This window comes from Tympanuchus pallidicinctus, unplaced genomic scaffold, assembly GCF_026119805.1.
Source record: "Tympanuchus pallidicinctus isolate F22 unplaced genomic scaffold, pur_lepc_1.0 scaffold26, whole genome shotgun sequence".
In the NCBI taxonomy this organism is placed as follows: domain Eukaryota; kingdom Metazoa; phylum Chordata; class Aves; order Galliformes; family Phasianidae; genus Tympanuchus; species Tympanuchus pallidicinctus.
In genome coordinates this window covers 3,876,716-3,901,351 of record NW_026294743.1, presented here as the reverse complement: position 1 = coordinate 3,901,351, position 24,636 = coordinate 3,876,716, and the positions used below count along the sequence as shown (strand labels likewise).

General features: G+C 37.8%; 1 protein-coding gene across 9 annotated transcripts in view; it reads right to left on the bottom strand.

Annotated features, from left to right (window-relative positions):
• Positions 1 to 24,636, bottom strand: part of INPP4B (inositol polyphosphate-4-phosphatase type II B) — a 264,611-nt gene that overhangs the window by 5,025 nt on the left and 234,950 nt on the right. For 8 of the 9 annotated variants that reach the window (XM_052690049.1, XM_052690053.1, XM_052690054.1 and 5 more), the window contains one exon: positions 22,341 to 22,495. In XM_052690049.1, coding sequence (XP_052546009.1) covers positions 22,341 to 22,495 — 155 coding nt within the window. Of the gene's footprint in view, positions 1 to 20,839; positions 21,774 to 22,340; positions 22,496 to 24,636 lie in introns of those variants that run through there. The other variant, XM_052690055.1, reaches the window with a different exon arrangement.

The following is a 24,636-nucleotide window of genomic DNA, read 5'->3' as shown; positions in this document are numbered from 1 at the left end:
TCATCAATTCCTCCTCAGTTTCATATCCTCAGTACTTTTGGACTATTCTTTTGGATGCCTTCTGTCACAAACTTCGTGCTTACGGCAGAGCTGATGCAGAGCCTCAACTCCCTTTTCTCTATCTGGGCAGCAGCATAGCTCAGTGTTCAGCAAGTTTACAATCCACTGAATTGGCCACTGGTTAAGCACTTCTTTCTGGAGAGTATTAGTTTTGCCTGCTGAAAGTTAATTCTAAGCAGGTTGAGCTAGATGCTTGCAGGGTGCCCCTATGGGGATGCAACCCTCCTGCTTCTGCAGTGTCCTGCTCAGTTTTACTCCATATCTCATTGACAGTGAGACAGTCTTTCATCTATGCTTCTAAATCTCCCATTAGCATCAGGGAGATTTATGCAGTTATAGTGGAAGTACAGACAAAAGCCATTTGTTCCTTTTTTTTTTTTTTTTTTTTTAAAGTAGATATGCTGAAAAGAATGATCAGTGTCTTTCAACACAATAAGTCCTTACCCCCAGGAAAACCACTGAGAACAGCTGATGCACAGGGACTTCTGTCCTACAAATTAGTCACATCATTCTATGCATGATTTGACAAGACATCCTCAAAATTGAGCAAGGGGATTCAACTCCATTATTACCTACCTAAGAACAAGGCTGCGAGGAATACCGAAACATGTTTTTAGTTTAAGAATATTTCAACACAAACAGATGGTTTGCCAAGCACTGCTAATACTTCTCAATGCACTGCAGCAACATCTAACAAACCTTGAAGCGTTCTCCACGGTGACTCAAATACCTCAAGTGCAGGAGCCAAGTTAATGAGGGTATACTCTTTCTGGTGATGAGTGCCAGTAGAATAAGGGGCAATGAGCCTTGTTCCAGAAACTGGAACACAGGAAGTTCTGTACTAATAGAAGGAAGCACTTCACTGGCATGGGAGAGACTGCGATGGAGCACTGGAACAGGCTTGCCATGATAGGTCGTGGACTCTCCTTCTCTGGAGATATTCAAGACCTGCCTGGACACCTACCCGTGCAAACTTCTGGAAGGAACCTGCTTTAGCAGGCGTGGTGATCTCAACAGGACCCTTCCAACCCCTGCAATTCAGTGATTCTATGAAGAGAAACAAAGAGGGAACCTCCACTGGGCTGCCTGTAGAGTGACAGCACCGCTTCCCCTGGCCAACCAAAGCTTGTAAAGGATGCACCACTTGATGCCATGCCAGCTAGACTCCTCTGGCTTCTGCCTGACATAACACAATCATAACAGTGTTACGTCCGACTACTGTGTTGTGAAGGTATAGCCAACAGCCTTAGTTGGTCCCTTCATCACAAAACATATTTTATGAGCTCTGAAGTTACGCAGAAGGGAAAGGAAGGCGGCTTTAAAAATATTAAGTCTGTACTGCACGCACACACACCTCATTTTAAGACAACTAGTGAAAGCTTCTACATCCATAACATCTGGGGTCATGAACACCTCTCTAACTTAGAGTGCAATTTTTATTCATTTACTTTCAAAATTGTTTATTTGAGTCTTGTAGCAAAGCACAAATAACACTGTGACAGCCGAGGGTGCTCTAAGTTTAATGATGATATAACCATTTCAATCTGCTTTCTTTCTCAGTTGTTGTTTTATCATCTTAAACTCCTATTGGGATAATACTGCATGCCTGTCAAATGATACAGAGCAAAACAGCAGTATTTTCTATTGCCTTTTAATTCAGATGATAAATTGAAGCTGCAAGCAATTTGAGACAATGAAAATTGTGCGAGGAAAAAAAGAAGCCTCTGCGAAGTCCTTTTAAAGTCAAGCACGTTTACGAGGGCACACTCCAGTTCTTCGTTACCAGTAAAAATGCTTGGCCATCCCTGCACAGTGTTTTGGATGAGAAGTTTTAGTACTTTTCAGCTTTGCTTCACCTGGTAGAAATTATCCAGCTCCAACTGCTAATGATACTAGAAATGCTATATTTTCCTAAAGCTGTGTTCAGGTGCAATAGCTATGCAGCTTTCTATCAACACAAGGATTCCCACACGTGCTAGGAATGACTTCAGTCTGAATTCATGCCTTACAGCACAAATACTTCGGGGAATTTGCCTTCTTTTTTTTTTTCCTCTCTCCTTACTGAAGCAAGCAGTTTCTCAGCCTTCTGGGCTCTTGTCAAACGCCAGAGCTGACTTAGAAAAACAGCACAAGTGAGATGCTTCTTTTCAATCCCTTCCAATAAAAGCAGCAAAGACATTTCTTCAAATGGAACTGACTGCTAACAGTCCTCAATCTTATAAAGTTTTGCTAACTTACCTCCTCTTCACAACTCTGAACTTAAAAGGAGCTTCTCTAGAGTTTTCAAACCTCTCTCAAGATTCTTACACAGAACAGTGTCTGCTTGCTTTTTAATTTTTTTTTTAATTTATTTTTAAAAAGGTTGTTGGAGTAAAAACTACATAATTTCTGCATGATTTATGTTACTATGGTTCACTGAATGCTCCAGTTGTATTAAGAAAAGGATCAGTGGTTTCCATGTACAGCACTATAATTCTAGGAAGGTAGCCTTAGCTTTCTCAAAGGGGGAGGATGGGATCCTCATGAGCATCTCTTGGCCACAGTCAAGATACTGCACCGTAACATCTGAAATAATAAAATGGGATAGGAAACAAATAGATTTGAGCCCTCTCAAATAGGATTGCTGTATCAGCATAACTCACTTAAAACAGGTAAAGGAACATTGGGCAAAAACTCTTCATGTTGAGAGACACAGTTGGTATAAACCTCCAACAATCTGTCCAAGAACAAAAGATGTTTCTGCATCATTTTAAATGGAATATGTAGGAAAGGAACCACCAGAAATGTTTTCTGCATCAACAATCTTCTCAATAACTGTTTTTCTTCTCAATAACTTAAATCATCCTCAAATCTAGATGATATTCAACAAAATAAAAAAATGCTAGAAATCAATTTTTTGCCACTTAGGTGATCCTACAGTCGCTACTCAGATTGAAAACAACTGGCAATACTGGAACAGAATAACAGTGTCATACCTAAGCGAATTCCATCAGCAATTTTGAGAGAGCTGTTACTAAGCATATTGCAGCAATATAAAATATCTCCTACTGTGTGCATCACTTCACCACACTAAACCTTCCTCATCTTGTTCTACCACTGCTAAAAGCACAGAACACAGTAAGTCAGTTGTAAGGGACATACAGAGATCATCTAGTCCAACTGTATGACCACTGCAGGGCCAAACCAAAGTGAAAGCATATCTCTTGGGGGCATTGTCCAACTGCTTCTTGACTGCTGACAGGCATGGGGCGTCAGCCACCTCTTTAGAAAGTCCATTCCAGTACTTGACCTCTTTCACAGTAAACAAATTTTTCTTAACGTGCAGTGTGAATCTCCCCTGGCACAGCTTTTGTGTCATTCTGCACTGCAACTTCTTTCCCAAGTCTTATCTCTTTTGCCAAGATCCTCTATTTCCCTACTGCATTCATCCTTCCCTTGTTTAGCATATTTTATTATATTCTAATAATTATATAGTTCACATATTAAATATATATTTATTTTACAATTTCATTATCTCATGTGCTCTCCTTCCCCTTTTCACTGCTTAAATAATACGAGGCTTGTTCACTGAATTTGAAGAGGCATCAGAATCATTCTGTAGTCATAACAACACGATACTTAGATCTCTAAAAATACAGTTAATCCATGGCAATTTGTTTGCTTTGCATTCAGACCTCTAGACCTATGGTTACTTAGCCTTTCCAGAGAAAAAGATTCACCTTTGAGGTACCTGTCAGAATCAGTAGACTACTGGAAGTTTGCTGTGGTCACAGATTTCAAACAACGTTGTGGACATGATGATTTGGCAAGAAGCAACAGGTTTACCAGAACGCTGTCTTGCAGTACTTAACAAGAGGCTAGGAGATGCTCGATTTCCATGCACACAACCACATCCTGCAAAACCCTGTTGTATGCAATCATACTGATGAGGATAGATGCTTTGGAAGGATGCTAGAAGTCATAATGTTCTCATTAAGTCCAACTAACCACAGATGTCCACATTTCCCATTAGGTTTTATCAGCATAAAATGGTTTCAAACTTTGCAGCTCAAGTGAAAGGGAGGTGCACCCCACACCTGCAGCCAGTAGAACCCACTCTTGTTTTCAAATACAGAAACATCCTCTCACCAAGCTGCTGCGCAACATCTTTCCTGAAGTGACAGTGGGAAGACTTACAGACTGTAGCAGATAATCACAATTTATTATCTGTCATCATCTCTAAATTAAGACAAGTTAATTTTGATAGAAAATGTGGAAAAACACCATGCATTAAAATAAAATAAGTGCTCATCCACTCTTTGCTATGTGCATCAAGGTACCATTCGTCTGTTCACACGACTACAGTTTAATATCAAAACCACTTTTCCAGGTAGGTATTTTATCATTTAAGAAACCTAGAGAGAAACACTTTAAACCCGTCCTCAGCTGTTCCATGTCACTGAAATTGAACGGCAAGACCAAGTTCACTTTCAATTGCCTGTGTTCCCTTCACCGCAAAAAGAGATCACTGACTGCTGCCTGTCATGTGGAAACGGCCCTTTGGCTGTGCCAACCTCAGATCTACCTAGGAGAAGGCTGGTCTCTGCTGCCCAGAATTGTGCCAAGAAACATTTAACAACCTTACTGTATAAAGTAACTAAGGTTCTATAAACATTCCCCAGTAGTTTGTAATTTGCAGGTATGGACAGAGGCTACAAGTCCTGCACAGCCTTGCTAGTGTCTTGGGAGAGATCAGTTTCAGAACTGAAAGAGTTAACTCACAGCAGAGCTTCTTTACTTGTCAAGACAGTTGGGTGGTTTTTGAAACATAATTTTCACCCATTATTATACTTCAAGTAGAGGATTTGCTGTTTGATCCTACTATTTACCAATACTGATGTGCAGTATTACACATGAATTCTATGAAAGTTTCTCTTTTTATCCCCTCCCAAAATATGATTCTGATAATCTTCTCACCCGCTTCTATCAAGTACTAGGATTACTTACGAGCAAAATTCGCAAGATAAAATTCCGAAGTCTTTCCTGAGAAATTTCTCTCACAAAGTTTGAAATTTAATCCAGTATTCAAACAATAATAAACCAAACGTGATCTATACCCAAATGCAGGCACAAAGCAAACAAAGAGAAACAAAAAGCCAACCCAAACCAATCACAACCAACCTGCAAATCAAATCACAGGTTTCTTAGCGATCTGAGAATGTGGGAAGTGATGATGATGATGATGACATTCTTAAAACAAGTTCTGAATATTCAGATGTTTCCTTTCCCAAAAGTTACAGCACTGGTATTATTGGCTATTAAATCACAATTCTTTCCAGTATGCTTATGTCACAGTAAAAGAATTCTACGAAGGATGTAATTATACATTTAGTTCAAAGAACACTGTGACACAAACCTGGGATCAACCCTGTCTCATAAATGACTAATAGGGTCTTAAATACTTCTAGTTGATAATGAAAAATCTTCATGAATCATCTCTCATCTTTCGGCAAAGATTTTCTAGTTTCGTTTCCCTGTGGTGAAGAAAAGTGGCAAAGCTAATTTAAGAGGCAGAAGAGGCATGCTGGACAACTGAACAGCCACTCGTGATGAAGAATGGCACTAAAATCAGGCACTAATTTCTAAATGCTCAAAGCTACGTTGCATTTGGAACACAGATCACTTCAACTGAGGAAAGTCTTGAACATCAACAGCTGTAAATGTGAATGTTCTTTGTGTTTTGTATGTGCAAATTCACACTGATATACAAACAAAGGCGAATGTCACTGCTTTTGATCAGTGACACCAACTCATACCATCTTTCACGGGATGAAGCAATGTGTAAGCTGTAAGATAAATCACAGGAAAGATCTGACAAGTGCTTTTCCCTCTCAAGCTAGCAGCAGATGCTTTCTACCAACATACTGATAATTTTTTTTTTTTTTTTTTTTTTTTTAAAAAAAAAACCCACAATAATGTTTAAGAGCTGAACTGTTTTATTGCAGCCCTTCACAGTACCACACAAGCCACCAGGCTGTATTCATGCACAGAGAGTCTGTGCACATGCAGGTCGGTTAAGTGTCAAAGTGCACCTAAGCCTGATTTCAGAAGGTGCACAAATGCTGGTACCAACAGCGCTACATGCAGCAAAGAAAATCCTACTTAGGCTGTCAACTATAAACCAGCTACACCAAAATATAAAGGCCGGGATGCAGACTAGTAATTTGGAGATGCCACCCCAACCACTCGACAAAATAAGCCACCTGTTCTTCTCTTGAGCAGGCTGAGTTTAAGAGTTGAATAAAACACAAGCAACACACTATCAGAATGATAAGTGCAAAGCTTTTTTGGTCTACTTGCTTCAGAACAAACAATAGGGCTGGACTGAAATCCTCATGAAGTAATAACTGAAAAGTGTTTGTTATTCTTTCCAATAATAGGTAGTATGTGAAGACCTTAAAAACAAAAATTTTCCCATGGAGATGTAGAATGTTGATAAGACTTTGCTGGTTTTGTTTTTGCTTTTTTAACATTGTTTAGAGGACTGTAATAAGGTTTTGGAGCCTCTTCCCAGAAGCAAGTGTTTTTCTTTCCAATAAACAAGGAAAAGATTGAATTTGAAATCTTTTAAATCATCTATTTGTATATACTTTAGAAGTCTTTTCTCTTGGTTTGTTGGCACCAGTCACACCTTTGAAAGAAAAATTTCATGGTGAGTACTGCTGCAGGTTTCTCAGTAAGTTTCAAACACTCATTCAGCTTAATTCATTCTCATATTAAAAGATAGCATTAGCACAGAACATTATTTTCAAAGCAAAAACGGCACTGTACTGTTGGGGAGAATGAAGAGATGAAAAGCCATACAGTTTTGCTTCAATAATTTCCAAGAAAAATAAACTTTAAAAATTTTCTGATAACAGTAAAAAGAAGCAGTGTATTTACTGCTTGTTCTCTTAAGCTTCTGCTAGCAGCAGGCAGTAAAGAAATCAATTATCAGACAAGGGCAAATGCCTTCCCCTTTGTAATAATGCTGCCTTTCTTCACTGTTACATTGAAATCAAGCACACGGTTCAGCTCAGTGCAGCCACAGTGATTCACAGTTTGCCAAAGATCAAAGATGCAGCTCTTGAGGTGTGCTCTCCAACTGCATTTGGGAGTTCCTGAACAAAAATTAAGAATGACTCTGGAAGTATCACATAATTTTGAGATAAGTTGCTGACAGATTGGAAAAAAAAAACAGAAAAATAAACAAAAAAGTCATTTTACATCTTGATCTGGATTAAACTATCAAATATATTTAATTCTTTTTTCTTCTGTACCATAGATTGTATTCTCCCAAACACACAACCAGATTTGTAGCAAGCCTGAACTCCCAGCAGTTGTCAATGCAATACCTTAGGAACTGCAACTTGTTAAATGCTGCAGAAATCTGGCAGTTCCTGCAACTGTGGAGTCTCCAATAGAAATCAGTGAAGAATTAATGTTCCCCAGCCTGTTTGCAGCAAGCTGCATGTGAAAGAATACAAAGCAGGAGAGCAGTGAGAAATTCCTGCTAATTTTGGTGATTCTCATCACTCACAAATAAACAGGATAAGTACTATTTTAAAAATACATTTCATTTGGGAAGAGTGATTTTACTAAGAAAACTCTAAACCACATAAAATTGGAATCATCCAAAATTTTGTAGAGAACTTATTTACCTATCATGTAAGACCATTTTATTACAACGAAGCATCAAGCCAGCAGTACTATTCAAGCATTTCCTTCCTTTTTCCCCAGGAAGGAAAAAGTAAGCCAGTGAGAAGGTATAAATCTTCCCTCCCTGAGATGGTGTATAGTTATCTCTAGTCTCCAGTGCATTTTTTCACTGTTGTGTAAGCTGCTTATTCTGTAGGTTGGAAAGAAAACAGTTTAAGAAACATTTCAGTGAGACATCATCTCACGATGCTCCCACTTCAGATAAACACTGCACCAATTTTCCAGATAAACTCTGTCACTTGAAATACCTTGAGTTCCTAAAGCCCAACACTGCATGAGATTGTGCTGGAGGCAATTTCAGCATCTCCTATTTTGTACTCTGTTTATGTGAATGCAGTTCCCAACCTACTCTTGTCTGAGAGACATTAAACCATTTACTGCCTGTGTTTCTGGCTGTGGTTTTCATGTATTTGCCCTGAATAACTGTGAGCCACAGGTGAAGTGGATAAACAGAAACCTGCACTGCAGACAAAAAGCAAGAGGGTTGCTAACTAGTAACACTTCATTTTCCTAAATGCACATTACAGGGGCAGGCCTTAAGGAATTCTGCTTCCCTTTTAATGAATAATATATACTAATGCTCTGCAGAACTCTTGGAACATGACACACATGAGCCTTTCTGGAAACACCATGTCCTTCCTGAGCTCTGAGGGCTGTGGTAGCTCTCACAAGCCTGTCAGGTGCCTGCGGATGGTCACAGAACCAAGGAAAATGCAGCTCTGTCCTGGTCTGAGCAGTTTGGTGCTCTCCTTGTCTTAGGATTGTACCAATGTTTGCCACACAGCACTTACAGGCTTCTGCTAACTGACCAAACTCCCTCTATAGCATGCATCCATTGTGCTGGTGAGAACACAAGAGACCAAGACTTACAAACTGCTTATATCATCTTCTGTCACGAACACAAATATATATTGACAGATTCACCAGGGTCTTTAAAAATATATAGTTTTACTCTCGACTAACCTTTACCAAAAGCTGAATCAGCTTCCTATCATCTTACCAGAACACAACTGACACACATAAAGTGTGCTGGAATCACAGCTCATTTTATTAGTATTTCATTCCACGTTAGTTAAAACTAAATTCTGCAATGTGCTATTAATGTGCTGCTACTGATGGCTTAAATACAATCAATAAAACACAAAAATTAAACAATAGAAGTAATTTTGAGAAATTATTGCTGAAATTATAGCTACAGGCATCACTCATCATGAAAACACGCAGGAGGAGGGTTGGCTTTTGCACTGTTTATGTATCATTAGATTAATGACATCCTTCTTACTCTGTTACAACATTGTTAAAGCATGCAATTAGCAAAAATGCTCAATCCTGTTTTTTATTCTTTGCATGAATGTTTAAGGGCAGTAGAAAGATGATGAAAAGAAAGCTAAAAGCATGTGAGTGCAGGCCAGCAATTGCACATGTCAGAAGTCCATTTAATCAATGCAGAGTATTCTGCTGCATAAAATAATAAATTACTTTTTCCCAAGCATGGTTATTAGAAATGAAATACATGCAGAACACTGTAAAAAACTTTAAACATGATAATCTATGCTAAGACGAAATTATTCTTATGTAATGGAAATTTCAGTGGAAAAAATGACAGTTTTCAATTGGTTCTGTAATGTTCTCTTGAATTGAGGATAATTAACAATTGAAGAAGTAATAGACGAGCTGAAGGCAAGGGAAGAGTAAGCTACCAAACGTTTGTTTTCCTAAAGAGGAGATACTCCATTTGCAAAGTTTTCTCCCACCATTTCCTTCCAATGATTAGCTGCATATTTTTTCTAAGAAATAGTAGCTATTGAAAAAAATGCTTTTAAAAGTAAACACATCAAATCACCTTAGTAGAAAATTAGAACATCACTCACTGAGACACTGAACAGTGTTCTGAAAAAAAAAGTTTGATAGATTTATCTACTTAAAATATGGATGTATTTGCAGAATTCATAGTGTTTCACAAATGATTTAAGCTGCAGTAACTTTGTGTCTGCGAGAGCTGTCCAATTTTTAAGTTAGCTCCCAACATATACGAGGAGCATTTCAGGATAACAGTTTTTTAAATTCATTGCTACTGCTGTCTATATAAACAAGGGAACTTATAAAGAAGAAGAAGACTAAAGGAGAATTAAAAAAAAAAAAAAGGGAACCTTTACCCCAAAAATAGCAAAGCATGAAATAGGTGTTTTATCATAGGAAATAAGTAGACAAACAAAGGAAGCAGCCTGAATAGTGCAATGAGTGCCAGTTAAACAGCAATTAAAAAAGAAAGAAGGGCACCACTAAAGTAACTTCCCTGCTTTCCTTGATCCCACATTAAAAGTGTTGGTGCCCCGTGCTAGATTTATATTTAAAACACAGTGGGTAGAGTGCTAATGTCAGAACCATTTCTCCCACATTTTTTGGCCCTCCTCACTCTGTTTTACTTTCAGTTGCTCTGAAGTGTAACTACACCCTACACTGAACCAAATCCTTTACAAGGCAGCATATCACGTACTCCCTGACCTGTAATATCAAGTACTTGGGTGCCAGACTTAACAGCCCAAGCTTGCCATGTATGTATAGAGCATCACCAGGATTAGGCAAAGTCCGCAGGTGAGGTAGTTACCCATCCTCCAAGGTGCGTACTCAAATTCTTAACCTGGATATTCATATAATAGTACCTGTCATTTTACAGCAGAAACAGCTGGATTGTGTTCTCAGAAATCAAAGAGCTTTGTAGAAGATGTATCCAATGGCTAATTGCCCACTTAGCCACTCCTCACCTTGACAGAGCTTTTCTATCTCCAGTCCGCACACAGGGCTACCGTTGCAAAACTCACAAAACGAACGAAACCTCGGATTTCCTTTCCGGCACCACAAATTGTGTTCAACATGATGCCTAACAGCATAGGCTTTCAAGCTCACTTGACTACAGACTATTTTGGATGGAAAGTCTAGACACTTTTCCACAGTGTGTAGGAAAAAAAGATTTAGGAACAAGCAATTAACTGTTTTGGGCTATGTCACAGTGCGGTACAGATCATTAAGCTCTGCAACAAGACTATTTCTCTTTTAGCATTTGAAGCCAATGAAATACGGATAAAAAGTTTAAAATTTCTATTTTTGCTTTAAAAGATCATTTGACTTTTCCTCTCCATTGCAATGCATAATTCATTGAATAAACTTTATAACAAAAAATTACTAAAACTACTGCTCTATTCAAGGATTACAATTCAGATGGGGTTCATTTAGTTCCATTAGTTTTAACATCTGTGTTTCAATTTGCTGATTACTTCAAAAGTAGCTATTGAGGTAATATACTGCATCATTTACAAAGGAAATTGGATGCTTCCTGCATATTTTGTAGTACAATAGGAACAAAGTGGTAGCATTTGGATAAAGAAGCCCACTGTAATATCAGGTTTTCATACTGTCTGGGATAAGATCTTTGACTTCTTATGAGACAGCGGGGACTCCTTATTCCATCTGGCTAGGTATTGCCACACAGCTGAAGTCCAAATTTGGGAAGGGTTTGTACCACATCTGTGAGAAGTTATATGCATGGTAAAAGGATGCTTTTCTGTTTAACTAATTGCCACAAACCACTTGTGGAGAACAAACTTGCCCAGGAAGACTGATCACAGCATCGTAAAGATCTGCATATCCCTCTTTTCCTGTGGTATGGTCTGCACTGCTGCTTGGAGAGGGGACAGGACAGCCCAGCAGAGACCTTGCCCTGAGGGCCTACTTTTCGCCAATATTTGTTGGTGGTGTTCCTTTGACTTTGCTAGAGCTACATCAGTTTATTTCATGGAAAGCTGCATGTCAATAAGAACATGACGTTTGGCACGGGCTGGTATTTGACAAAAGGCACTCATGATCAAATGCAAACAAAAAGGGGACAGTGGCAGTTCTCACCACAGCATCCACTGGGCTGCACAGCTGGGACTGTGCAACACCCGTGTGAGCTTTGTTTTCCAGATGCTCTTAATTGGTTTTACAATTCTCTGCTTCAGAGTGTCGCTCTCTGCCTAACTCATAATTTCCTAGAATTACTATGTTAGTCACAATGCTTTTATTCTTCTGGTGATTAATTTATTTTTTTATATTTAGATAGATCTCATTCAAAGCTATTCACATAGCTGAATTCCAAATGTTTTTACTATGTTAACTGTAACAAGAGGTTAAAGCAGAAAAAATCAGTTTTCAAACAGAAAGACAGTCACAGAGCAGCCCTGTGCCTCGGAAATACCTTTACAGTGAGCACAGTATAAGCATGCAGGAGAGAATCAAAACTTTAACTTCATTATCATCTAATTTCAAGTTTTACCTTCGAATTAAGCTTAAATCGAGACTGAAATGAATTTTGTTATCCCAATTGTGCTGCACAGACAATGATTCTTTCTGACAGCAGAAAGAATGATTGCCTTTGGGACTGAAAACAGAATTCCAGGTACAACTGTCCCAAAGCTATTTCAAAAAATATCAGCTTAGACTACAAATATCTTTACAGACTGCTGAGCTGCGTGTTTGCTCTGCACCCTCTTTCCAACATATACCTGCTGTCTGAAAGTGAGAAAAACTTCTGACTTCACTATATGTAAGCTTCATTATCTTCTCGTTGTTTCAGCACCAAGAACAATAGCTACATCGCATCACAGTATGAAGAGACTCGATTTTCCCAGCACTTCTACTTCAGCCAAACCTTCATCTATAAAGAAGCATTTGCATCTGAAGATGGTAAAGTTGTGGAGCCACACAACACATAATCTGTTAACTAAGTTTTAATTGCCTGACAATGCATGCAAAGCAATCAGAAAGCACACGGACTGAAAAAATAGTTCTCAAAAACTTGTTTCTTGGATGTACTAGTATTTGAAAAGTTTCTAAGTCGTGTCTGAAATACATTAAGTTACATAATAATTCAGCAAATTGTGACAAAATCAAATGTACTGCTTTCTAGATTTTCTTTGAATGACTGTGGGCATGTGTTACATTTAGTACCACACAGACTGCCGTATTTAGGAAGCAAAAATCTGTCGCATGCAGCACTAACTCAAGCACCACAATAAGGTGATTTCAATCCTCTTCACCCAAAAAAAACATTCCCATTTTTAATCTACCTTGCCACACTAGCATTAGCTAAGTGGGTCAGCAGTTGAGAATATATTACAAACTGGAAAGAATAAGGCATTAGAAAGTGTCACACACCCTTCAGAAAACAAACCTGCATTACATCTTTTTGGTTTTGAACTCCTAAACTAGACTGAAGAAATCTTAGAGATATGCAACAACGCAAACAAGTAGCAACACAGAAGCAGGACAAAGCATATTCTAAATGCATTCTGATTACAAGAAAAGGTGAAACAGCAAGCACTGAACATGTCAAAGATTTTAAAAACCTCTCAAATAAGTTTTTTAAAATGTTATAACCATTTTAATCAAAACAGACTCTTCTAGAATTCCAGAATCAGTTTACGGATTGCTGAGACTGAATTGTTACGGTAGGTCTCCATTTTTAAATGCACTGTGATGCTATTTTGATCATTTCAAAGCAGCCAAAGACACTTTTGACATAGAGTCAGTTTATCTATTTGTGTTCAATGTAACTGTCATTTTATTCCATGAAGTAAACTTGGAAAACAGATCATGTCATTGCTGATCAACTGAAGCGCATTACAAGAGCAACAACAAACAAAAAAACCCAGCCCTAAATCAACCCAGCCTAAAAGCTGATTTTCATTTCCTGTCTGACATGCATTATGATAAAAGCTGCACAACCACCTCTCGTGGCTATTGGGTCATTCCCATCTTACATCTGTTGGAAGAAGAGAAGATGGCATGCTTCAAGTCGCTCAATAAACCTTTCCGTTGCTGACTACTTTGTATTCTGCACGTGTTCCACTGTCAACAGTTACAAATGAGTTACAAATGCATTTAAATAAAAATCAACAACTTGAAACAGTCATTTTTGCAAATCACGTGTGAAGTAAAATATGGTTTGGACAGGAATGACATATATTGGACCTGCCACATTAATCAAAACATAAACTGGTCCTCAGATGATCTTAGGACAAGATCTTTCTTGTAGATATGTGACCAGATTGCTTCTGAATCCATTCTTTTTAAAGAATCTATACAAGTTTCTTCACATCTGACTGCCAACTAGAGAGGGCTTGTGGCAGATCAGAAAATGTATTTAAAAACAAAACAAGGTGTAGGTCACCATTTTGCTCCTGGTAGTATTTAAATGCTCCCTTTTTAGACACTATTGCTACAGAAGCAAAGGTCACATGTTGGAGCTTGGTGCTAGGGGAAGGATTGCAGCTGCCTTTGGGCAAGTTGACTGAGGTCAGCTTAAGTCAGAGAAGGGATAAGAAGCCTCAAAGCTTATTACATTTTCACCATTGTTAGGAACAGGCAGGTCTCACCAGCGTCTCACAGCCAAGTTGCAGAGACACTGTCAAGCAGGTAGGCTGTAGCATGAGTTTGAAGCTGCTTGTGAATCTGAAACCCTTAGGATAAATGAGAGGAGAAGAAAGAGGAGATTCCTTGTAAACGTTGAAAAGCTGCAGTTAGGCCCAAGTGCCTGTTCAACAAGAAAGTCTATAAGCCATGAAAAAATACGAACAAAACCCCACCCACTAACACTCCTAACAAGAGATAGAAATTGGATCCCGTACTCCTTCACTGCACTAACTGTATCATAGAGCAAGCTTGATTTAGTCCTGCCTTTAATGGTATCTATATTAAAATTACAGATGTTGGTAATAATTTCCAAGTTACCAAAGTACTCTCACAGGCGCCATTTTCTGCAACAAATAAAAGAGACTACAAATAACTGATTCAAGAAAGAGTAGTGATACTCCTCAAATCACAATATTATGAAATCTTTTACAGAAGGACAAAGGAAGCTTTGGAGTACCACAGACAGGTGGATCTACCTCCTGCCACATTAACCGTAATCTAATTAGTGTGTTGGGTCCAACCCCCTAAATAGTTCTCCCCTTGTTTCAAGGAGCACCCTCTGACCTCCCCCAGTCTTCCTATTCCGACAGATTACAGTTGACATCTTATCTATAAAGAATGCAACTTCTCCTATTTGTCCCCCAAGTTTATCTCTGAATGATCCAGAACACAAAATAGCAATACAATGCTGCTAGCTCTGGTATTTGATCCTGCTTCGGCCAAGTAGTGAGAACATAATGGAAATATGAAATCTCTAGGTAAATATAGTCCAAATGGGAACTATCTTCTTTGGTCACTGCAGTGCAGTTATTGGGACGACTGCTGCAAGCGAACACTGAGACACTTGCTGCTGCTAGGTCCTTCAGCACTGCTGGGACAGCAGCTTGTTCACAAAAGGGCACTCAGCAATTCATAGCTGCTACAGAAAGTAACAAGAAATCACCACTAAAATGCACTCCCAAACTGAGTATGGCTAAAGTTAAAGGAGTTAATGAATGAATGAATAAATAAATCACGTACAGGTGGGAGTGCTGGAGAAAAAGAAGCAGGAGTACAGCAAAGACCAAAGGAAAAAAAAAGCGGGAAGCTTATGGAAGACAACTGGAACAGAGATGCGGGACGAGGCAGATGATTATCTTAGTGGGGAATACTCCTAGAAAACTGAAGTCAGAAAAGGCATTAAGGGAATCTAAAATGAGAGTAAAAATACACCTAAATACATTTGTCAATTACTTTCTTCATAAGCCAGATAGATCTGCACCCCGACACTGCATCACATTTCTCCCACAGAAGAACAGTTTTCTCTTACGAAGCATTATCCTTTCTCTAACAGCAGTTAGTCACTGCTCTTTTCTGCATCTCCTCCAGCTTCTCCACAATCTGCACTGGCTAGTGCTGCAGGAAGTTACCAGCTTCCCCTGTTCATATTATATATTATTTTGAGAAGAATGCAGTTTCAGAGATGAATACATTCTTGAAGAGATTGAATTCATGATAATTTTAACCAGCTATTTTATGCTATTACTACCCACTTATTCTCCTAATTTCCTGCTCCTTTCTTATCTGAATTTTAGGCTTGGCAGTGCTACTTTTCCTGAGAGCTTTAGCTGCACTTGGTCAAAGCCAGGGTAATTCAGCTGCAGCTCATGGAGATTAAACAGGTAATAAATATGCATGCAAGACTTCTCCTATGAAATCCCTCAATCCCTCTGAAAATCTTAACAGAAATGATATATAATAGGAAGGAAATCTATTTTCTGATTGCAGGTAATACCAAGTCTTTCATAGAACTTCTGAATAAGAAATAAGCACATGCACTAAAGCACAGTACTAAATGAGAAAGCAAAATTTTTTGGATATGGCTGTTTAGACTTCTTTTTTAATTGAAAGTTGAATCATCATGGTGTGCACCATAATTAATAATGCACTTTTTCCATCATCTGTGCTAAGTAAAATATTCTCTCAGAAGGAGGGCATAGCTCAATTCCTTACACTCTCATTTGGATCAGTATATGGTAAATAGTAATATTGGCTAGGCAAGAGAACATTTACTCTGTCAACAATTCAGTGAGGGAAAAAAAGAGACAAATTAGAGCAGGACAACTCGGAGTAGGTCGAGTTTTGATTGGAATTCCATTAAATCTTTGGAGAAAGGCATCATGTGCATGCTTAGTCAAGGGCCGAGGACTCCCACAAAGCATAAAAACAGACAGCCAAACATTTTCTTTCTCAGTGGAAAATTTCCTTTTTCCCCCCTGTAACATACTGCAATTGATTGATATATTTTGCTAGTTGGTAGTTGAAATATACTTTCAGGTTCTGAGTCTTCCTGAAGTAAACCATCTCTCTGTACGTTACCAGTGAAGTAGATGCTTCTCAACCAACTACCTCTGGTGTCAAAATTTAGAGATAATTATTTTTGGTATGGCCTTCTCTCAGGAAGCCAAGGCAATGAGGCAGGGCACTGTGTTTGCTGTTCTCTCTCGTTACCACAGACAGTGTGCATGCACACAGGACAAGAAAGGCGATGACAGACATACATTACACTGAGGAGCAAGGAGAGGGAAATAGTGAAGTGACAGTGAAAATGAGAAAAGGAGTTGAGAAAGTTTCCACAAGAAAGTTCTTGAGACTCCGACTGGAGTGTTCATCAGAACCAGTGAAATCAGCATTGGGAAGAAGCTAGCGAAATAAAGTACAGGAGAAATCTAACTTCTATAGTCAGTTAGAGAACATTCCCCTGCAAAATGCGGACTTGTACATCTAGCTCCAATCTTTGAAATACACTGCAAAATCAACCACCAATTTTACTTAATTTGCCCATTAGAAGCCTGAACATCAATGAGATCTTTCCTGAGCCTGTTATGGTGTGAATAAGTGCATTTTTTTTCCTCTCTTTTCCATTTTTTTCATGTCTTCAAGACTAGATAATTATTTTAAAGACACGTTACGAGTAAGAATTTTTTGAAGACCTTCTATTAGAAAGCTTTAGAATTAATACATCCCATTCAAGCTACAGTTTGATATTTTGAAATAGTTGCCTGTAATTCCCTTCCTTCTTCCAGAAAGATGTTCAAGAATAGACCTTTATTCTAAATAAGTCCTAGATGATTCCAATTGCTTTGATTTTATTTTTTTTTTTATCTTGTTGCCTTCTTGCTCCATTATATTTTCTTTCCTGTTACATGCAACGCACACTGTTAGCTATTAAAAACAAATAGCAATTTGGTTTTAGAAAAGAACATTGATAGTTGACCGTAGGCAGATTGGACTGAGCTGTTAATTAATAAATTTCAATACATTAGATAGTGTAAATCTTTCCATTTGTAGTTTGTACCTCATAATAAAAAAGTTACAATGCTCAGGAATCACAGATCTGTGAGAAAACCTTTTAAGGAGAGCTTGGCTTAGAACAAAAAATTCGTTTACAAGACTTAAGACTCTCAGAGAAAAACAATAAAGAAGGACGGGGAATATCTGATACGTACTGGAAGAAAAAGTTAGAGAACACATGCTTTCTCTTCTGTGTTCCATCTACTGCTACAAACTCACAGGGATAAAGTGAAGGCCAGGAAACAATAGAAAAGTCAAGAAATACCTGCATATGGATGCCTGCCTCTCACTCTGTCACTCTGCTCCTGATTCCTAGGCTGTACGAATCACAACACTGTACTGTTTGGCATTGGCCTTTCCATTGGAGAGGTCCTTCAGATTCAACTTCCATCTAAATCATCTTTGGGTGATTAAAGAGCTACAACTACAGTATTAAAACCATCCCTTCTCAACTTACACATCTTTAAGACGATCTTTAAAAAAACATGCCTTCAATCATCTGTTTGAGAAGAAGCAATTTGCTACATAGTCAGGCCAACACAAGTCCATTCCTTGTTGCCCAGACCAGATTCATTTTTTCAGTTGCATTTGAGTCAGATTTTTTGATAGGCCATTTATCTGAAATCATCTGAAATACTCTTGACTGGTGTTTCAGATAAAAACTACGTCTTACATTGAGAGAAACTTAGTATTCAGTGTCTGGACTATCTGACAGGTATTGTGCTTTACTAAGAAACTCAGAATCTTCTGGTTTTTGAACGTGTTTCCAATAAAGCCTCAAAAATTAGCAAATGAATTGACAAATCCACTGTGCACAATGAAACAATGTGCAGGCAATTCTGAGGTTATGTACTACCCAAGGACTCCAAAAGAGGCTCAGTCACTGAAACATTAAAATTTAATAGGTTCAGAAAAGAAAACTGAAAGAGTTTTACAAAACTGCTTTTATAGAGTGCTGCCCACCAGCGTTCAACTTTCTTTAAGCACTGTCCAGCTTCGAGGAATAAAAGCACTCAGGTAAATCAATTTTGCCTCTTTGCCCTGTCTTGGAATACAGTTGATGGTGAATGATAAGGCACATCCACGCACGGGCAAACACAGAAGTATGGAAACAATACTGACAGCAAAAAACTGTGATTTGAAAGTTGCAGTAATATTGGAAAATTATTTCAATATTATGAGAATTATACAAGCACTTGATAAAGATTGACTGCATTGATTCTCCTCACTCTGTACTACAAATGTCAAAAAGATCAATGCAATTCACAAACATCTACGAAATAAACTAGAGGATGCAGAAATATTTAAGGAATAGTCACTCTTGCTTTTACAGACACAGTAACTGCAGCATCGTAATGGCTAGAATTGCACCCAGAAGGCAATGCTACACTCTAAATATTGATAGAGCTTCAATGCCTAGCATGACTTCAAATTTTTCATAAGCTGAAGGGACAACTAACGGAAGGTTTTTTGCACAGCTTTAAACTTCGTACTGTTATCAGTGTAAAGATACTAAATATGCTAATGAATTAATTCGCTACAGAATAGATTAATAGCTACTGGCTCTGTTTTTCAAAAAAGCATCATACAATGTACACAAAGAACAACATCTGAAATTGCTTTTGATTTACTCAAGATTTGAAGGCATGCAGGTACACTACCAAAGCCAAAAGACACCAGCACATGAGTCCAGCATCACACAGCTTCCCCTGATGGCATGAGTACACAAGGCCCATGCTTGCCTTTTTACAATAGCTACCAAAGCTGCAACAGCAATGGCAGGAAAAAGAAAAGCTTTACAGATACACAGGGAACCTTTCTGATTTTTTCTAGCTCAAACTCACGGCTGCTTTTGAATCTCCATCTGCTTTTACAACACTCTGTTTCACAATACTCTATCTCCCACTGTCAATCCTTGAAAGAAGCCTTTCAAAGATCAATCCAGCCTGTTAGAATTCTGGATGCTAAAACTGAATTTTTCTTGTCTTCTTGTTCTTTTGAAAGGCTTAAAAGTGATTTGCAGCAATCAAGCATAAAGGAGTTTGTTATCTAGAGGCGATTCATTGGGGAAAATTGCATAAATTATAAATTAAAAGGTGACCAGAGCATTTTCCCTCTCTTCTGAAAACAAAATGCATTCTTCTAGATGTGAAAATCAATCTAAAAGCTCCTAACAAGTAGTCAATAAAAGGCCTAAAAACGTGCAATTTTAACACTAACACTCTGTAAAAGTAATCATAAGAAAGGATGAAAAGGCAAGCATTACAACAAGTGACAAACAATCTGTTGACCTTATTCACACAAACCCCAGAAATACAGCTGTGAAAGTTTCCTCAAATAAAATTCTGGAGACTTGGCTGAAATGCCATTATAGATCTCTGTGTGGAAATTACGTCTTTTTCTCCCTCCCTTTTGCCTTACTGTTCTTTCCTTCCCAGTTTGCTCTCACAAATTGTTTCCCTGCAATTCGCCTTTGTTCAACTCCCTTCAGCAAGAGGGCACAGCCAGAGGGACCTTGCTGAGTCTCTGGCCAGCGCAGAGGGAGAAATTGAAAAAAAGACAGTGCAGCTTCTGGAGCTGCGCCGCCAGCTCCTCTGGCAACAGAGGGTCAGTGGTAAAGCAGGAGGAGCCCTGCTGAAGGTATAACAACTTACTGCATTCCTTACACATTCGTCAAAAAAAAAACCAAAACAAAATCAAGGGTTGTGTGCATAGCGCAACGCAGATACAAACCAGCAGGAACAACAGACTTGTGTTCCTGATGGTATAAACTAAATATATATTCTACTGCTGCTACTTTGAAGGACCTTGCTTCAAATCCCAGACAATCCTAGCACCCAAGTCAATGTTATTGCCTTTGAATAAAAGCAACAAAAGGCAACTACTTCATTTCAAGGGTGTTGGAAATTCATTTGCCAGGTATTACCAGGAAAAAGCTTTTATCTACTTAAAACTACAGGAAAAACAAAATTCACATTTATGACGTTGCTTCAGCCTCATATATCCATCTGCTCATTTACTTGATAAGTCTTCTGCAGGCTTCCTGGCTTCTCACCATTCTTTTGTGATGCTAATTTACTGTTACCTGCCTGCATAACTAATGTGTTGATCATCGCAGTTTTCAAATCACTTATGTAATACAGAAGCATGTAAAGTCCCTTGCATTTCAGTCTGCAAAATCCTTCTACACTTCACTTCTACATTAACAAATTGGTTTGTCAAATGTCTGGTTTTTTTTCTCCCTTTTTTTAAAAAAAAATTATTATTATTATTTTTTTTAAATCAGATCTATATCTGCTAAGTTTTTCCAGTCTATCTTTCAGTGGTGGTCTACATAATAATTTATGGTCTACATAATAATTTCACATAACTAATTTGCTTGTATCTGACAGTGTACTCTAACACTCTATCAAACGTATCGGAGACATTTTAAAAAAACATATTTGAAATGCCAACACAAATGGAACTTAACACAGAAAACTCAAATTTTTCATTCATGATAAAACATGCAGTTATGAAAAGCTGCACACAGGAGTCATTCACTCACTGAAGTACTGCAGAGACTAAGGGACATATGCAAGCTAATGATACATACAAAATGATACCTCAGTTAAATACATCACACTGCACTAGCAACTTGCAAACCAATGCTTTTTCAGCACTCTGCTCAATTACTTGATATAAAATTATGGTTTTTTTTCCTTTAGAAAATTTACCTTTGCTAAAAAACAAATGACCTTGCTTGTGTAACATAGAGATTAACCTCAACTTTAAACTCCTAATCTGAAAATCAAATTCTGAAGTCAGGAATGTTCAATTACAGTCATAAACACAATTGTTACTTAGAGACAAAATCCAACACGCAGTCACATTGTGTGTTTCACCGAAGTGCAAGAGAAAATTCAATTACTTCTTTGCAGGCTGACCAGAATATTTACTATTAGTCTTGTAGGGATGTTTGTTGGGTAGGACTGGAGTAAACTCTTACAGAATATACAGTGCAACACTCATTAATGCCAGTAATGAAACAGTTTCTTTAGAGAAGATAGCACAAGGATTCAATCTGTGATCAAAACTTGCTTGCTTGGTGGTTTTCTTTTTTTTTTTTTTTTTCAGTTACAAGATTCAGATGAACAAAAATCTTTACATCTTTTGATTACTCATTCCTTACCACATCAGTATTAATTGCATCTCTGCCATTTAGAATGAAACAAACATGGAGTTTTTGTTTGCTTTCCACAACAAAGATTTGTATCAGATGTTATTGGCAACCACCATGAATCAAAAACTGCATTTTTTCTTTTATTTTTAATAACATGACATAATAAGAACTGCCATCTCTAACAAAAGCTTAGTTTTCCCAGTTTTCCTAAATTTTATACAAATGTTTTAGTGAGCATATAAACATTTCAGAAATATTCTAAAAACAAAAAATAACTCTTTTTTTGTATACAGTCATAGAACACTGTTAAAATTTTAAGCTTCATGAAAGCCTAAGGCTTTGTTAAAATGATGGCTCTTTTCCCTGGTCAAATTCTTCAGCCAGTGGAGTGGCACTCTGCAGAGTTTCACATATAAATCTCAGAAACTGTTCATTAGTGCTAAAATACAGTCCTTGCATGCAGAAGTGAATCATAGCTGGCACAGTGCTAAATCAGGAGTGGGGCCTATCATGCATTTGCAACTGGCTTTGGCCAATTTTGCAGTTCCTGGTTCAGCTCAGCTCAAAAAGCAGGGGATAAGCAATAATCTTCACATACCTTCTCATACAATCCAGTGCTCGAATAAAGAAGTCTTTGTGAAGCTGATGCTCATCCCTCAAGATGGAGCACTGCTCCAATGTCACTGACATGGATGTCCGGTCTTTGGCACTTTTGCAACAGGTGAAGCGGATTCCATTCAGCTTACGGCAAATCTGAAACACAGGCAGATGTCAGAGGGCTGCTGTTTTCACACTTCATTCTCTGCACCTTAGCAGACCTGGAAAATCTCACACTTTACAATCAATTATATTAGGAGAATAAGGCAAGGCTATATATCATTTAGGCTCAAGCCCAATCAACTTTTCAGCTTGGCTACAGAGTGTTTACTTGGCATCAGGACGAAACTAGATCTTCAGTTCCAAAACTTCTGAATCTTCAGAACCTCACTTCAGTAAAGCACATTTTATTCACAGTAATGGCATTCCCAGAAATTCTATTGAAAACAATGACCCAGACAACACTTACGTGGTCTTTAGGGTCTCTGTACCATTATGGCGAGGGACATCTCAGAAGTTGAGCCCAGGGAATTAACTGAGCCCAACTTTGAACCCTATGAAGTACACGTTAGTAAAGCAGAATCTATGAGTGTTTCTTCTCTTCTACACATCCAAATTTTAGAACTTACATCTATTAGCTATGTGGGAAGTGGCACGGGGATTTAAATTATGTATTAAAAGACAATTATTATTTTGAGAAAGTATCAAGTAGGGTTGATAACGCTGTGAAGAAGATAACTGCTTAACTGAGAAGATTAATTCTCTTTACACTTCCCTCTTTTGAAGTTCATGAGTCATAGTGACTATTTGAAGTGAATGAGTCATAAGCAAAAAGCAGGTAATTACTCTGGATGGGCGATGACCTCCGCAGCACAGATGGGAGACTAAGTCCCAAATCTGAGCTGACAGCATCTGACTGAAGTGCTGGCAACAGAGTCAGTTTTGAATTGAGAAGTCTTTCAGGGAAAACAAGCAAATGGGTAACCACAAATGGGAGGGCTTATTTTGCCTATTAATTCAGTAGAAATGGCTCAATCATGTTAAAGTGGTTTAAATGGAAATCAATCCACTACATTCAGTAATAAAAAAAAAAATCCTTAGCTTATGATCTAAGAGAAATCTAGGTTAACCTGGTAGGCTGGCACAAATAAATCCTCAGAAATAACTCAGTTCACTAAGCAGGAACAGCAAAAGAAAATAATTAAAATGGGCAAACAGTGATCAGATGGCCAAGAAATCTAGCAAGGTATGAAACCTGATCTATGGTAACATCATAATATCTGAATCAACAACAGCTTACAGTACGTGTCCAGCTTGACTTTTATCCTCACTTTTGCTCAATTGATTCCCAAAATATATTGGTGATATAGGACAGGTATATTTCTTCTAAACGACCTCTAAGCAGTGTTCCAAAGAAACTTCAATTTAAATGATTAGGACTGTGCTTAATTTTCAAGAGGATGCAAACCAATGAAAAAGCACATAAAACAGTGGGGAGTAAAACGAGGAAAAATCCATATTCCAATTATTTCCTCCTGAAATAAAACAGAAGATTAAGCGTCCAGCTTAGGAAGTAAAAACACACCACATTTAAATCTCTTCTGCTACGTTTATTTAGAGTAAGAAATATTTGTGATATCAGTTCCTAGATTTTTTTTTTTTTTTTAAGCAGATGTGTTCTCACAAGACTACTTGCAGGCGCAGTTACGGATAAGCGTATCCACATAGAATCTCATTTATCTACTGTTGTAACAGTCATGTCCCTACAGCTGAGAATCTGTTCTTCCACCACACTGTGATACAGTACAGCAGTGCGTATAGAAGAGGGTCCAGAAACACCCATTTCAGAAGCTTACAGTAAAGTAGCTTGGGAAAAATATTATATTCTGAAGGAAAAAAAAATAGAAACTTTTATTTTAAATGTCCTAAAAACTTCTTTTTGCCCACAACATGATTTTCAAGAAATCCTGCATAGATAGTAGGAGACAACTTTCTGTATCCAAAGATTAAGTAAATTCTATCATCCTCTTTGTAGCTGACTTCACATTATTCTGTACAGATTAATCTTATCTTTGCAAAGCAACGTTTCATAGTAATTGCAGAAAAGATAGTGGGGAAAAAAAAAAAAAAGCTTACATTTTTACTTACAAAAGATTCATACTTCAATACTATGTGATAATACTTATTATCCAAAATGAAAATTTTATTAGCAATCTAAAAAATAATTCTGGTATTATTAACAAAAACATAATTAATATTCTTTGTGTTAATGAGAAGTCGTGCAAAATTTTATTAAT